Below are 17,437 nucleotides of genomic sequence, written 5' to 3'. Positions count from 1 at the left end.
TGTCCAAGGTGGCTCAAATTGGAAATAGAGTAGAAAAGGCACATGATTCTTTATCAGAGGAGTTGTGCACCAATCCAGTAATTTAAAGCTGAGGAATCATCTGTCCAAAGAGGGGTCTCTTGGTTTGGTTCCCTTTGGACTCCATATAGGGGCAAGAGGGGTTTCCGTCACTCTACAGGAACATGGCTGATGGGAAGCCCAATGGTTGGTCTTGGGCCAGAGAGAGTGAATGAGACAGCCTCTTCCTTCTTGGTGTCCATGGAAGGAGAGTACAGGATCAGTGGGGACCCCAGGCTTGGTGATCCAATCCTTAGTAAGTCACCCTTGTCTCCTTCCCATAGTTTTTCTCACTACCAGATCTGGGAAGAAAAAAAGTGAGGAGGTTATCCTCTCATGAGGAGCGTGAAAAGGGTCCTCATCAGTGTCGCCCATGTTTGATCCAGTTTCTAATCATCCATTTTTGTCCGGAGCACCTTTGCACTACCAATCGAAGTCCAAAGTTTGCCTCCTTGGACATCTCTACTTCCAGACACCGTCCTGTGTCTCTGCTCACGATGGGGCCATTCTGGGGTGAGGAGAGGAGATAGAAAGGAAATGAGGTTAATGAGGAGGACCTCAGGTGATTCCCTTCCTGAAGGAGGTATATACACATTGTGGTGGTGGTCTCAGCTTCTTGGGAATAAAGGCAAGTATAAATGGATGATTTATGCTATTACTCCCCTGCTTCTCACTCTCTTTAGGATACTATGTTCATAGTCCCATACTTAGGATTCCTTCCACCTCAGAGATTCTCACTAACTCTATTATGAACTAACTTTACCAACAAAATTCCATGGTCCTCTCCCCGCAGATAAACCACTTTCTTGAGAATCTCCAACATGGTTCTTTCCTTCCTGTGTTTGATATGAAGAGTGTAGGTAACTATTTCCACATCTGGAAACTATGAAGAGACCTTGGGGGGGGGGAAGGGAGTCTCCCACCTTAACTCTAATGCTATTATTTATGCTCAATTACACCCTCTTAGACCAGCTATCTTGGATTCATGTTGACCTCAACCATATCAGCTTGGGAACATGGAAAGCTCAGAATATAGGAAATAGACTTGTTCCAATTGGTCCAGATGTCAGAACCAGGAGCAAAGAGACTTGAAGTCAGGAACAATGTCCTCGGGTGGCTAGGTAGCACAGTGGATAGAGCATCAGCTCTGGAGTCAGGAATACCTGACTCAAACACTTAATAATTAGCTAGCTGTATGGCCTTGGGCAAGCCACTTAACCCCATTTGCCTTGCAAAAACCTTAAAAAAAAGGAACAATGTCCTCTCTATGGGAGCTATGCACTTCCCAAAGATGTGTGGGTCTTCTCTCCTTAACTGTCTTCAAAAGAAGTTGGGTAAACACTCATCAGGTATATTACTGGGGGAGGGTGTCCTTTTGTGCATGGGTTAGGTTAGATGACCAATGAGTCCCTTCCAATTTTCAAATTGTAGGATTTCATGATGTTATTATGAGGGGGCATGCCACAGTGGAAAAAGTGCTGGATTGGGGGAGCTCCTAGTGCTCTCCCCCCGACCTCCACCATCTCAACTCTCACCTGAGTGAAGTCCCAGAGCCTCTGGGCAGGACGGGACACATCCTCACATTTCTTCAGGGTGGGTGTCCGACCTTTCCCATCATCGATGAGACACTTGGAATCTGGCAGGAATGCAGTGGAACCAAGGGGTCCCAGCTGGAGCAGACCCTCAGCACTGTAGCGTACCAGCTTGGGGAGGGAAGAATGAGAGAGAGAGAGAGAGAGAGAGAGAGAGAGAGAGAGAGAGAGAGAGAGAGAGAGAGAGAGAGAGATTAAATCCACCCATTGTGAAAAGTCCACCCCAGGGAGGCAGGACCATTTTCCTTTTCTTTCAGTGGATGCCAAATATTACTTGATCACTTCAGAATTAGAGCATCTCAGAGTTAAAAGGGAACTCATAGATCATCTAGTCTAATCTGTCTATGAATAAGACCTATGATTAGTAGGTGAGGGAAATCCCTCTATCAGTGCAAGCTGGCATCTCTCTAATTTCATCTTCAGCAGCAGCAGCAGTACTTACATTTAAATGTTCCAGGTTGAATACTTTATAACTTTATAACTATTATCTCAGTTGATCCTCACAACAATCCTGTTAGTAGGTGCTATTATGCCCATCCTATTGGAAGCCGTTGCAAATAGAGGTTAAGTGACTTGGCACACAACTAAGTGTTTGAGGATAGATTTGAACTCAGCTCTTCCTTTTCCCAGATATAGTACTCTATCCATTGTCACCCATTTAATATTCTTTTTTTCATTTTAAAGATTTCATTTATTTTGAGTTTTACAATTTTCCCCTAATCTTACTTCCCTCCCCCACCCCCCACAGAAGACAATTTGCTAGTCTTTACATTGTTCCCATGGTATACATTGATCCAAATTGAATGTGATGAGAGAAATCATATCCTTAAGGAAGAAAAATAAAGTATAAAAGATAGCAAGATTACACAATAAGATATCAATTTTTTTCAAATTAAAGGTAATAGTCCTTAGTCTTTGTTCAAACTCCACAATTCTTTCTCTGGATACTGATGGTATTCTCTATTGCAGACAGCCCCAAATTGTCCCTGATTATTGCACTGATGGAATGAGTGAGTCCATCAAGGTTGATCATCACCCCCATGTTGCTGTTAGGATGTACAGTGTTTTTCTGGTTCTGCTCATCTTTCTCAGCACCAGTTCATGTAAATCCCTCCAGGCTTCCCTGAATTCCCATCCTTCCTGATTTCTAATAGAACAATAGTGTTCGATGACATACATCTACCACAGTTTGCTAAACCATTCCTCAACTGAAGGACATTTATTTGATTTCCAGTTCTTTGCCACCACAAACAGGGCTGCTATGAATATTTTTGTACAAGTGATGTTTTTACGCTTTTTCATCATCTTTTCAGGGTATATGTCCAGTAGTGGTATTGCTGGATCAAAGAGTATGCACATTTTTTGATGCCCTTTGGGTATAATTCCAAATTGCTCTCCAGAAAGGTTGGATGAGTTTGCAGCTCCACCAACAATGCATTCCCACATCCCTTCCAACATTGATCATTGTCCTTTCTGGTCATATTGGCCACTCCGAGAGGTGTGAGGTGGTACCTCAGAGATACTTTAATTTGCATTTCTCTTATAAGTAATGATTTAGAGCAATTTTTCATATGACTATGGATCACTTTGATTTCTTCATCTGTAAATTGCCTTTGCATATCCTTTGATCATTTGTCAATTGGGGAATGACTTGTTTTTTTAAAAAAATTGACTCAGTTCTCTGTATATTTTAGAAATGAGTCCCTTGTCAAAAATACTAGTTGTAAAGATTGTTTCCCAGTTTACTACATTTCTTTTGGTTACAGTGGTTTTGTCTGTGCAAGAGCTTTCTAATTTAATGTAATTAAAATCATTTAGTTTGTTTTTAGTGATGTTCTCCATCTCTCTTTCTTGGTCATAAACTGCTTCCCTTTCTGTAGATCTGACAGGTAAACTACTTCTTGATCTTCTAGTTTGCTTATAATCTTGTTTTTTATTCTAAATCCTGTATCCATTTGGGTCTTATCTTGGTAAAGGGTGTGAGGTGTTGGTCTAAGAGAAGTTTCTTCCATACTAACTTCCAATTTTCCTAGGAGCTTTTATTGAAGAGAGAGTTTTTCTCCCAATAGCTGTACTCTTTGGGTTTATCAAACAGCAGATTACTATAATCATCTCGTGCTTTTACACCTAGTCTATTCCACTGGTCCACCACTCTATTTCTTAGCCAATACCAGGCAATTTTGATGACTGATGCTTTATAATATAATTTTAGATCAGGTTGGGCTAAGCCACCTTCTTTTGCACTTTTTTTTTCATTGTATCCCTTGAAATTCTCGACTTTTTATTTCTCCATATGAATTTATTTACAACCTTTTCTAGCTCATTAAAGTAATTTTTTGGAATTTTGATTGGCAGAGCACTAAATAGGTAGTTTAGTTTTGGTAGAATTGTCCTTTTTATTATATTAGCTCGACCTATCCATGAGCAGTTGATGTTTGCCCAGTTATTTAATCTGATTTTATTTGTGTGAGAAGTGTTTTGTAATTGTTTTAAAAAAAAGTTTCTTAGCCTGCTTTAACAAATAGATTCCCAAGTATTTTATATTTTCAGCAGTTACTTTGAATGGGATTTCTCTTTCTAGCTTTTCCTGCTGTATCTTGCTAATCATATATAGAAAAGTTGAGGATTTATGAGGGTTTATTTCCTACAACTTTGCTAAAGTTGCTATTTGTTTCCAGTAGTTTTTAGATGATTTTTTGGGATTCTCTAGGTATACCATCATGTCATCTGCAAAGAGTGAGAGTTTTTGCCTCTTCCTTCAATTTTTTTTTCTTCTCTTACTGCTGAAGCTGACATTTCTAATACAATATTGAAAAATAGTGGTGATAATGGGCACCCTTGTTTCACCCCTGCTCTTATTGGGAATGCCTCTAGCCTATCCCCATTGAATAAAATGCTTGTTGATGGTTTCAGATAGATACTGCTTATTATTCTGAGGAACAATCCATTTATTCCTACACTCTCTATTGTTTTTAGTAGGAATGGGTGCTGTATTTTGTCAAAAACTTTTTCAGCATCTACTGATCTAATCATATGATTTCTGATAGGTTTGTTATTGATATAATTAATTATACTAACAGTTTTCCTAATATTGAACCAACCCTGCATTCCTGGGATAAATCCTACTTGGTCATAACTTATTATCTTAGCGATAACTTGTTGTAATTGTTTTGCTAAGATTTTATTTAAGATTTTTGCATCTATATTCATCAGGGAGATAGGTCTATAATTTTCTTTCTCTGTTTTAACTCTTCCTGGTTTAGGTATCAGCACCATATTGGTGTTATAGAAAGAGTTAGGCAGAGTTCCATCTTTACCTGCTTTTCCAAAGAGTTTATATAGAATTGTAACCAATTGTTCCTTAAATGTTTGATAGAATTCACTTGTGAATCCATCAGGACTTAGAGATTTTTTTTCTTAGGGAGTTCAATGATGGCTTGTTGAATTTCTTTTTTCTGAGATAGGTTTGTTTATGTATTTAATGTCCTCCTCATTTAACCTGGGAAACATATTTTTGTAAATATTCATCCATTTCAAATTGTCAAATTTTTTGGCATAGAGTTGGGCAAAATAATTCCAAGTTATTACTTTAATTTCTTCCTCATTGGTGGTGAGTTCACCTTTTTCATTTGTGATACTAGCAATTTGGTTTTCTTCTTTCTTCTTTTTCAATCAAATTGACCAGAGGTTTATCAATTTTATTGATTTTGTCATAAAACCAAGTCTTGGTTTTATTTGTTAATTCAATGGGTTTTTTTGCTTTCGATTTTGTTAATTTCTCCTTTAATTTTTAGAATTTCTAATTTAATATTCAATTGGGGGTTTTTAATTTGTTCTTCCTCTAATTTTTTAGTTGCACATTTAGTTCATTGATTTCCTCTTTCTCTAATTTATTCATGTAAGTATTTAGAGACATACTATATCCCCTGACAGCTGCTTTGAGTGAATACCATAGGTTTTGGTATGTTGTTTCATTTTTATCGTTATCTAGATGAAATAATTAATTCTTTCTATAATTTGTTGTTTGATTCATTCATTTTTTAAAATATGGTTATTCATTTTCCAATTAATTTTGGGTCTATATCTCCCTGATCCAATATTGCATATGATTTTTATTGCATTATGATCTGAGAAAGATGTGTTCACTATTTCTGCTTTTCTGCAATTGATCATTAGGTTCTTATGCCCTAATACAAAAGTCAATTTTTGTGAAAGTGCCATGGAGTGTAGAAAAAAAAGTATTTAATATTCTTTAAAAAATTTTTTCTTGGGCAGCTAGGTGGCGTAGTGGATAAAGCACTGGCCTTGGAGTCAGGAGTATCTGGGTTCAAATCCTGTCTCAGACACTTAATAATTACCTAACTGTGTGGCCTTGGGCAAGCTACTTAACCCCATTTGCCTTGCAAAAACCTAAAAAAAATTTTTTTTCTTAGGGGTGGCTAGGTGGTGCAGTGGATAGAGCACCAGTCCTGGAGTCAGGAGTATCTGAGTTCAAATCCGGTCTCAGACTTAATAATTACCTAGCTGTGTGGCCTTGGGCAAGCCACTTAACCCCATTTGCCTTGCAAAAACCTAAAAAAAATTTTTTTTCTTTGGTAAGGCAGTGGGGTTAAGTGACCTGCCCAAGGTCATACAGCTAGGTAATTATTAAGAGTCTGAGGCTGGATCTGAATTCAGGTCCTACCAACTCCAAGGCTGGTGCTCCATCCCCTGTGCCACCCAGTCGCCCCCCCCATTTAATATTCTTAATGTGTTTCCTAAAATATTGAGAGTTGAAATGACTTGTCCAGGGTCATAAAACTAGTTCATATCAGAGGCAGGAATTGAACTCAGGTCTTCCCAGTTTCCTACCTTCAATTATGTATTCATTATGTCCCCTTTAAAAAAAAACCTGATAGCTAATATATTATATTATATTATATTATATTAATTATATAATTTTTACATATATAATTTTATTTGGTTTTGACAACTTCATGTGGTTTGTGTTATTATTATTATTTCCATCTTCCAGATGAGGATGACTGAGGGTAGTTAAGAGATCTTGCCATTTAAATTAAATCAAAGGTCAATAATTATTGAATAAAAAGAATGACGGTAGGGTAATATGGTAGAAAGAGCAATGGATTGGGATTCAGAAGACCTGAGTCCAATTGTGGTTTTTCTACTTACAATCTGAATGACTTTGAGCTAGTCACTCCTTGGACTCATTTCTAAAATAAGATTAGACTAAATCATCTCTGAGGTCCCTTCCAGCTCTAACATTGTGATCCTCTTAGGTATTTTAAGGTCAATTTTTTTTGCCAGTTTGCAATGCTTGGACAGTTAGTGAATTCTCTCTTTTTTTTATATTTTAATGCTTTGCATTGAGCACCCGGTGTGGTCAATGAGAAGATTACTGGTTCTGGCATCCTAAGACCCTAGTTCAAATATGACTTTTTCTGTTTAGCACCTGAGTGACTTAACATCCACAAGCTGCAGTTCCCCTTTGTAAATAGGTAAAGAAACTAGTTGACTTCTGAGAGTTTGGGAGCTAGGTGGAGTAACAGATTAGTTAGTTGGTCAGTCAGTCAATAAACTGTGTTCATAGGAAAAGAGGAGTATGTTTTGTTGGCTTCCTTTGAATGTCCCAGCACTTTTCACTAGGAAAACATGGAGCCCCATCAGTATGTGAGTCAGACCAGGCCTCTAGGGGACAAGATGTTATCTGGCATCATGTCTTGGCCTTAATAACTCTGCTAGAGGTTATGGAAAGCCACGGCAATATTCACTTTTTATAAGAGCAGGTTATTGCAAAATCAATCAGTGTGACATATACACCCAGGTATCTAAATAATAATAATATTATTATTAATAATAAACATAGGTAGTTTATGAGGTGAGGAACAGGAGATTAATTCAACAGCATCCCCTCCCGCTCAGATCCAGGCATAAGTGATTTAGCCTCCAATCTAATTTGTGTGTGTGTGTGTGTGTGTGTGTGTGTGTGTGTGTGTGTGTGTGTGTATGGTTAGGCAGGTTCAGACTTGCCCAGTATCTTGGTAAGTGCTATCGGCTTTAATTAAAGGCTTCCAAACGGCAGTCATTAATTTTACTGTGTGCTTAAAAATTAACCATGCTTTCCCTGGCTCAGAGCTTTTGACTGAATTGGCTGAATGGCCTAGGATTTTTAGATCCTTGGCTTGGGCTCCATTAGGATAAACCAGTTATCAGATATAGGGCAGTAAGCTGGCACTGTGGGTAAACACCAGGTCTGGTGTCAGGAAGACTCATCTTCTTGAGTTCAAATCCAGCCTCAGACACTAACTAACTGTGTGATCCTGGGCAAGTCACTTAACACCATTTGCCTCAATTTTCTCATCTGTAAAATAAGTTGGAGGAAGAAGTAGCAAACCCCTTCAGTGTCTGCCAAGAAAACCCTAAATGGGGTCACCACGAGTCAGAAATGATTAAACCACAACAACCTTCTGAAATCTTGGCTGGCATATTGGGAATTGAGGTGAAGTAAGGAAAATCTCAGTATAATTTATAATCAGAGGATCTAGGTTTGAATCCCAACACTGCCTCTGGGATTCCTTAATTGTAAAATAAGGGGAAAGGAAGGAAACATGTTTTTATTATCATCTGCTATCAGCAAGAAAAGAATTCTTTGAGACAAAAGTCAGTATCACTGATGGAGAGGTTGAAGTGAAACTGGGATCATCTAGCCCAGCCTTCTCATCTTACAGGTGGGGAAGGGAGGTTTAGGGAAATTAAGCAACTTGTTCAAGGTCACAGAACTAGTGACAAAGTCACTGAACCCAAATTCTGTGACTCTTGAGTCACTCTAGAGTCAGAGAAGTTGGGTTCAAATATCACCTTTGTTTGACCTTGGCCAAGACTTTTTTTCTCTGCAAAACTTTGATAGTGCTTCTAATAGTCAGTCAACAAATACTCATTAAGTGTTTACTACATGTCTGGCATACTGCTAAGTGCTGGTAATAAAAATTCCAAAACAAACAAAATAGTCCCTTGCTTTTAAGGACCTCATAGTTCAAAGTATCAAGCAAAGGATAAGTAAACAACCAGGGAATGGTGGATGAAATTTATTTGTTCCAATGAAGCAGGGAATGTGGAGTGCTCAGAGCTTGGCTAGATATTGAAGATGCCAAGGTCATCCATTGCATCCTGGACATCACCAGCCATCTTGACTTTTTCTTACTGCTGGACGTTGAAGACTCAGGGAGAGAGAGTGTGTTACAATTTCATCCAACTCTGCCTCACTTAAATCCAATTCATAATCAAGTCAAGAATCCCCTGTGATGTCATCGGTCCTCTTCAAACATGAAGGACAAACAACAACACCCAAGATATATGACACTAACATTAAGGAGCACTTGGAAAGCCTTCTTGTAAAAGTTGGGACTTTAGTTGAGCCTTCAGAGAAGTCAAAGAATTTAAGAAGCAGAGATAAGGAGGGAGAGGCTGTTCAATGGCCAGCCAGTGAAACTGTTCAGTCAGAGATAGATTGTTTTGTGGAAAGGATAACGAGGAGGTCACTGTCACTGGATCACTGACAATGTGGGGGAGTATAAGGTGTTAGAAGACTGAAAACATAGGAAGAAGCTAGATTGTGAAGTCAAACATAGGATTTTTAAATTTGATCCTAGAGGTGATAGGGAACCACCTAAGGTTAGTTGTGTTAGTGGAGTGACAGGGTTGGACCTATACTTTGAAAAATCACTTAGAGAAAAAAATGAAGAATGAACTGGAGTGAGAAAACATGAGGTAGGGAGATCAAGTCGAAGGTTACTGCAAGTAGTTTGGGCATAAGGTGAAAAAGGTATGGAACAGGATGGTGGTAATGTCAGAGGACAGAAGGGAGGAATGTACACAAAGATATTACGAAGATCACAGGATTTGACCTGTGATTGGATATAAGGGAGGAGAGAAAGAGAGAGAGAGAGAGAGAGAGAGAGAGAGAGAGAGAGAGAGAGAGAGAGAGAAACTCACAGACCCCACAGATTGAGACAAAGCCAAAGAGGAGATTTTGAGCCTGGGTGATTGGAAGGGTGCTATTACCTTCAACAATAATAGAAAAATTAGAATGTGGGAAGGGTTTGGAGAGAAAGATATTAATTCTGTTTTTGATGTGTGGAATTTAAGATGTTTATAAGACACCCAGTACAAAATATTCAATAGACAATTAAAGATAGGAGACTGGAGGCGAGGAGAGAGGATTGAGCTGGATAAATAGATTTGGGAATCATCTGCATAGAAATGGTAATTATTATTAATGTCACTAGTTAACATTTATTATTTGTCAGGAACTATGCTAAGCACTTTACAATTATTTCTCATTTGATCCTAACAGCTAGGGTAAACTGAGTAAGTTGAGGCAACTAGAGATTTCTTTTAAACAATTTGTCCAGGATCACATAGCCAATAAATGTCTGAAGTTGGATTTGAACTCAGGTCTTCCTGACTCTACACCTAGTGCTCTATCCAATGCACTAGTCGTCCCTAATTGATTCTATGGAAGCCGAGATCACCGAAGAAACAAACAGTATAGAAAGAAAAGAGAACAGAAGGGTAGAGCCCTCATAGGTAAGAGGAAAGAACTGGCTGAAGATATCACAAAAAAAAAGGAGAAGGAATGATCAAGCAGGAGAGAATCAGAAGAGAGCAATGTCATGAAAACCTAAAGAAGAGAGAATCCTGGAGAAAAGGGTGGTTAGCAAGGTCAGAAGCTGCAGAGAGGTCAAGAAAGATGAGGATAGAGAAAAGGCCACTAGAGTTGGTGATTAAAAATTCTGCAAGTTCAAGGGAGATCTTCATCTCAGAGGATGGCTGAACCCTTGTACTCATGAACCATGGAAGACTCCTCACTGGGACCAACTTCAGGGGCTAGAACTTCATGATGAGGTGCTTTTCTGGTTCCTAAGTTCACATGGATAGGGTCTGAGACAGACCTACAAATTCCCCTCCAATTGTGGAAAACATTACTGCAAACTCTAATGACTTGGAGCTAAAGCTAGTCTGGCTTCCATCTGTTCTGGTCTGTAGGGAGAGAGGAAGAGAGTTAAATGCAGAGACTGACTTGCTGGGTTGGTGGAGAAATGTAATTTTCACCCAGAAAATCAGCAATGATTGTGTCTTATTGCTGTTACAAAACAGATTATACATAGCTTTGGAAATGGGCCATTATTTTTACAGTTTACTGAATGTGGTTGCCTGCTCTCTAGGAGTGCATTAAGAATGTAGGTAGGCACTGAGAAAAAAGTTTAGGATTTCTATTCATACTTGTTCTGACCCACAATTCAACTTGATTCAATGCAATCCAACAGGCATGTATTAAACACTTATTATGCATCAGGTACTATCCTAGTCATTGGAGATGTTATTGTTCAGTTGTTTCCAGTTGAGTCAACTCTTCGTGACTCCATTTGGGGTTTTCTTGGCAAAAATACTGGAATGAATTGCCATTTCCTTCTCCAACTCATCTTGCAGATGAGGAAAATGAGGCAAATAGGGTAAAGTGACTTACCCAGGGTCACACAGCTAGTACAGGTCTGAGACCATATTTGATTATTTTTCCTTGGCAAAGCTACTGGAGTGGTTAAGCCATCACCTTCTCTAGCTCATTTTACAGATGAGGACATTGATTTGTGCAGGGTCACACAACTAGACTGTGTTTCTGGGGTCAGGGAAATGAGACTTCCTAACTCCAGGCCCAAATGAACACTTCCCCAGTCCTTTAGGACTTTACAATCTACTTAGAGAAACATTATGGGAATAGATATGAGAGAGTACAAAGCATATACAAAATAAATTCTAAGTAATCCTCTCCCAAGATGAGGGAGAGAAGGGACAGGCCATGTATGCTAACTACTGAGGAAGCTAAATTGACTTCTAGCTTGGAGTCAGAAGACTTGAGTTCCAAACTTGTTTCAGAAACTTCTAGCTGTGTGACCCTGGGCAAGTCACTTAATCTGCCTGCTTTAGTTTGCCTATAAAATGAGGATAGTAAAGGCACTTCTCTTTCTGGATTTTTATGAGAATCAAATGAGATAATATTTATAATGCTCTTTGAAAAGTTATGTGCAGAGCTAGATAAATGCAAGCTATTATTGCTGTGTGATGATAATCAAAGGCTTCATATTGGAAGTGGTCTTCCATGGAGCATGGGATTCTGAGAAGACACGGGATTTCATTCCTGGCATGGAAGATGGTATATTGGTGGGAGAGGGAATATATCATATAAGGGAGAGGGAACAGTTGGGCTGGAATATTTGTATGAAGACTGATAATAGGATGATCATGATGATGATGATGAACCTTCTAAGTATGTCACTTAAAAAGATTAAAACTGTGATTCAATAGGCAAAAGGGTACCTATGAGGAAGCTCCTTCACCAAAGAAGGTTGGCATCTGCTCTGCCAATTTGTTCCTTAGAGAGTTCCCTGAGGGACTGGTGGGAACTCTTGCCTGAAGTCACAAGACAATCTGCAGCAAAGGCAAAGTTTGAAGCCTGTGTTTTCCTGACTCTTGAGTGCAGCTTACTCATTATTAATACGGTGCTACCACTCATGTAGGAGATTCTATTTCACTTAATACTTGCACATTCAATATTGGATTTATTATTGCTAAGAAAATAATAATGCGGCAGCTAAGTGACGCAGTGGATAGAGCATCGACCCTGGAGTCAGGAGTACCTGAGTTCAAATCCAGCCTAAGACACTTAATAATTACCTAGCTGTGTGACCTTGGGCAAGTCACTTAACCCCATTTGCCTTGCAAAAAACCTAAAAATAAAGAAAATAATAATAATAGACCAGCTAGGTGGTACCATAGTGGATAGAGTACAAGGCCTGGAGTCAGCTTCCTGAGTTCAAATCTGGCCTCAGACCCCTACTAGCTGTGTGACTCTGGCCAAGTCACTTCACCCTGTTTACTTTAGTTTTCTCATCTGGAAAATGAGCTGGAAGAAAGTGGCAAACCACTCCAGTACCATTGTCAAAAAGAATCCCAGATGGGGTTATAAAGAGTGGGATGTGACTGAAATAATAACTGACACATAGTGCTTTCAGACTAATTAAGTCCCCTTCCTCCTAATAAAATTATGAGTTCCACTAAGGGATACATATTAAGAGGTATCATGTGTGGTAGAAAAGAGAACCTGGATTTGAATCCCAGCTCTGCTACTTTCTACCTGTGTGACCTTGGACAAATCTCTATCCATCTCTGAGCTTCATTTTACTTATGTGTAAAGAGAGAGAGGGTTGGATCTGATAATCTCCAGGGACTCTTGCAGCTTGAAATGCATGATTTGTCCTAGGCCAAAAACTAAATAGGCCAAGGCAGGGCTAAAACTTCTGTCCTCTGAATCTCAGTGGGATGGTCATTCTGCTTGGTCCAGTTTTGTGATGTAACTAGAAATGCAAGTTCCCAGAGGGTAGGGACTGTTTTGTTTTTTGGCCTTTGCCCCCGCCCCCAATCTCTTATAGTAGGAACATAATAGGAATTTAATAAATACTGGTGATTCATTTTTGTTTGACATTGTTATCCTCATTTAGCAGATGGGAAAACAAAGAACAATACAGAAAGTTGGTATATAGTGAGGGCAGGGATTTAGGTTTCATGACTTTCAATCCAGCTCTTTCCACTAATATGGTATTTCAAGTCAGTCCTGGGATCCCTTTGAGAGAATATATATATATATATATATATATATATATATATATATATATACACATATATGTATATATATACATATATACACATATATATGTATATATATACATATACACACATATATATATATACATAGATATAGATAGAAATAGATATAGATATTTCACATGTCTATCTACCATATCCCTCTGACATTATTGATTACAATAAATATGACTTAAGTCTAGGTGAGAAAAGGACAATATCATAAGTTGAAGGTGTTTACTTAATTCTAGTACATTCCATTTATTGGATCTATAGGACCACACCAGTACAACTAGGGCTTTATCCTAAAGGATAGACATTGTGTGGGTATGCTTTCTCTTTGAGAAGGTTCTCTTCCTCATTCCCTTGCATGGCCCCAAGCCAATGACTCTCTTCAAGGGTTCTGTCATCATCATGTCCCCTTTTCCAGGGAGCCAACCCCCTAAATATGAACAAGTAGTTCAGTAGCTTTCTATCTATAGCCTTGAGGCTTCCAAATAGTCACAATTCCACTTCACAGAGAAATTTCAATCAAGACTGAAATTGAGAACTCAGTCTACATTTTTAAAATGAAGGACCTGCCACCTCTTCAGCATCAGAGTTGAGATGAGACAATGGGGACTGAAGCTCTAAATTGCTATTAGTTTCAAATCAAGGCAGTTGATGGGCCCTTGGACATTTCAAGAATCAGCAGTGATGCTTCAGGGCTTCCATTTTCTAATGAGTGGCTTATATCACACAGCAGAGGAAACCGAGATCCAGAGGCATCTGTCGTATTACACCCGTGGCTGAGCCTTGAGCACCAAGGGACCGACAAGAGGTGATGCTTTTTGAAAAGTGGATTATGAAGTATCTGAGTGATGAAGCTAAAAAGCAAACTAATTTCCCAGCGTATGGCCTAGTTTGGTACTTGGCCCATGGAAGGTATCTGGTTGAATGGACACCAACAATTATGGAAAGTGATTTAGATACAGCCTTTTAGTGTTGGCAAAACAATAAAAAAAGTTTTGATAAATTACATATAATTGCATTTACCATTTGATTCTTACAACAGTTATCCCCATTTCACAGATAAGGAAACCGAGGCAGACATCAGTTAAATGACTTACCCAGGGTAACACAGCTAAGAAGGGTTGAGGCCAAATTTGAATTCAGCTCTCCAGGTCCAGTGTTCTGCTTTACCCACATAAGACGTATAAGGGAGAAGCTGGAAGTCCTGAATGGGATGGGTTAAATTCTATTGCCTACACTATTAGTGCAACAAATATTTATCAAGCCCCTTCAATGTCACAGCTAATGCGATGTAATACCCTGAAAATAAAGTTACTGGGACTCTGCAGCGCCTGCATTCTCATTGGTCATGGAAGCAATAACTGTCTAGGCCTTGGCTGGGTCTAATTTATTAGAGCTAAAAACAGTGTCACGAATGTCCAGAAGAACAATTTGCAAATTAATTTTGTTTCTTTTTTCCAAGGCAAACCCCACATATAAACAAGCTCAACTTTGATTCTAGTCATCAGTAAATAATGGTAATAATAATACCATAATAATAGAGCATTTTAAGATTTAAAAATTCTCTCCCTAGTAAATGCAAGGAATTTTGCCTCTCACCAATTTTTTATGTGTTTTTTTTGATTTGGGAGCTAGGCTTAGCCAAGACATTTGAGTGCTGACAGCTTTGCAAACATCAGCATAACTGCTGAAGGTCCTACTGGTTCTTCCTACTGGGACCTTTTATCTCTTAGCTTTCACACAGGGATTCCAAAACTCAAATGACTGATTTTTTTGCAAAAACAATACTTGCCCTTGATGTGATGGGGTGCCTATGTTTCTCAGAAGCTTGGTTTTCATGATTTAATGACAATTTTGTCAAATAATCTTGATTAGACACCCATGTCGGGCTTACTCCCATTTTCAGAATCAACAATCTGGAGAAAATTAAGACTCATCTCACAGATTTCTACTTGGAGAGAGGTTTAATGAACTGAGCTCTAAAAGCCTCTTGGTCTCTGGGATCATACTGGGAAACCAATCCCAATCTTTGCCAGTAAAATTTATGCACATTTAATCCATACTTAGCCATGAACACTTGAATAGTCTTTGATGCTGAATAAAGTGATAGTATAGGATGGGAGACAAATGACTCTTGCAAAGTCTCTCTTAAGAGTTATTATATTCTTCCAATTCTTTGATACCACAGAGATCAAAGGCAAAGAAAGGCTACAGTCTGTCTATCCATCAGTCTATCTATCATCTCTCTCTCTCTCTCTCTCTCTGTCTTCTAGTCTTTTCTCTACACACACACATAAACACAAACCCATATGAAAAGGTGTAGTTATCTATCTATATAGATATATCTATTTGTGCTTTTGTGAACAAATGACTCTCTAAATGTCTCTATATATCTATATAGAAATGCCTATAATGCACATATATACAAAACTCTCTGCAGTTGTACATATATATATTTATGTATACACAGATAGCTATATCTACATCTACATCTATATCTATATAGATATCTATATATCTATATCAATATTGATATCATCTATATCTATATCTTTATCTATATCCATATCCATATCCATATGCATATCTATATCTAATCTACATCTACATCTATATCTATATCTATATCTACATCTACATCTATATCTATATCTATATCCATATCCATATCCATGCCTATGCCTATATCTATATCTATATCTATATCTATATCTATATCCATATCCATGCCTATGCCTATATCTATATCTATATATATATCTAATCTATATCTATCTCTATATCTATATCTATCTGTATCTGTATCTGTATCTATATCTATATCTATCTATATCTATATCATCGATATCTACATCTACATCTACATCTACATCTACATCTATCTCTATCTCTATATCTATCTATATCTATATCTGTATCTGTATCTGTATCTATATCTATATCTATATCTATCTATATCTATATCTATCTATATCTATATCATCGATATCTACATCTACATCTACATCTACATCTACATCTACATCTATATCTATATCTATCTATATCTATATCTGTATCTGTATCTATATCTATATCATCGATATCTACATCTACATCTACATCTACATCGATATCGATATCTATATCGATATCTATATCGATATCTATATCTATGTCTATCTCTATCTGTATCTGTATCTATATCTATATCTATCTATATCTATATCATCGATATCTACATCTACATCTACATCTACATCTACATCTATATCTATATCTATATCTATCTATATCTATATCTGTATCTGTATCTATATCTATCTATATCTATATCATCGATATCTACATCTACATCTACATCGATATCAATATCGATATCTATATCTATATCTATATCTATCTGTATCTGTATCTGTATCTGTATCTATATCTATATCTATCTATATCTATATCATCGATATCTACATCTACATCTACATCTACATCTACATCTACACCTACATCTACATCTACATCTATATCTATATCTATATCTATATCTATATCTATATCTATATCTATATCTATATCTATATCTATATCTATATCTATATCTATATCTATATCTATATCTATATCTATATCTATATCTATATCTATATCTATATCTATATCTATATCTATATCTATACAGGTACCCAGACACCTATGTATCTATAGATTCATATGCATATATATGTATTCATTCTATGTTTTTGACTTCTGTAGTATAATGTCCATAATGGAATTTTAAGGTTGAAAATGTGAATAGTTTAATAACTTTAAAGAGAGACTTTGTAAGGATCGCTCATCACTCACACTGTCCCTTCATTTGGGATCTATCTATCTATCTATCTATCTATCTATCTATCTATCTATCTATTTATTTTATACATACATATGCTTTAAGTTTATATCAAAATATTCATAGTAGAAGTTTTTCCTGGTAGCATAAAATGGAAAGAAAGTTTAGCACACACTGAAAGGGAATGACTGAATGAATCATGGCAGAGGATGTTATTGTGAACAAGAAACAAAGAATATGAAGAATTCAGAGAAACTTGGGAAGACAAATTTGA

General features: G+C 37.5%; 1 protein-coding gene across 1 annotated transcript in view; it reads right to left on the bottom strand.

The window, feature by feature from the left end:
* Positions 1-418: 418 nt before the first annotated feature.
* GALNT9 (polypeptide N-acetylgalactosaminyltransferase 9) overlaps positions 419-17,437 on the bottom strand; it is a 303,470-nt gene continuing 286,451 nt past the window's right edge. Inside the window, exons 10-11 of the mRNA XM_074200460.1 lie at positions 1,593-1,760; positions 419-565 (exon numbers count right to left, since the gene is read on the bottom strand). Of these exons, the coding sequence (XP_074056561.1) occupies positions 419-565; positions 1,593-1,760 (315 nt within the window). The remainder of the gene's footprint in view (positions 566-1,592; positions 1,761-17,437) is intronic.

Source organism: Macrotis lagotis, chromosome X, assembly GCF_037893015.1.
Source record: "Macrotis lagotis isolate mMagLag1 chromosome X, bilby.v1.9.chrom.fasta, whole genome shotgun sequence".
NCBI lineage: Eukaryota > Metazoa > Chordata > Mammalia > Peramelemorphia > Peramelidae > Macrotis > Macrotis lagotis.
The sequence above is the reverse complement of the archived record's forward strand: the minus strand, read 5'-3'. Positions and strand labels throughout refer to the sequence as shown.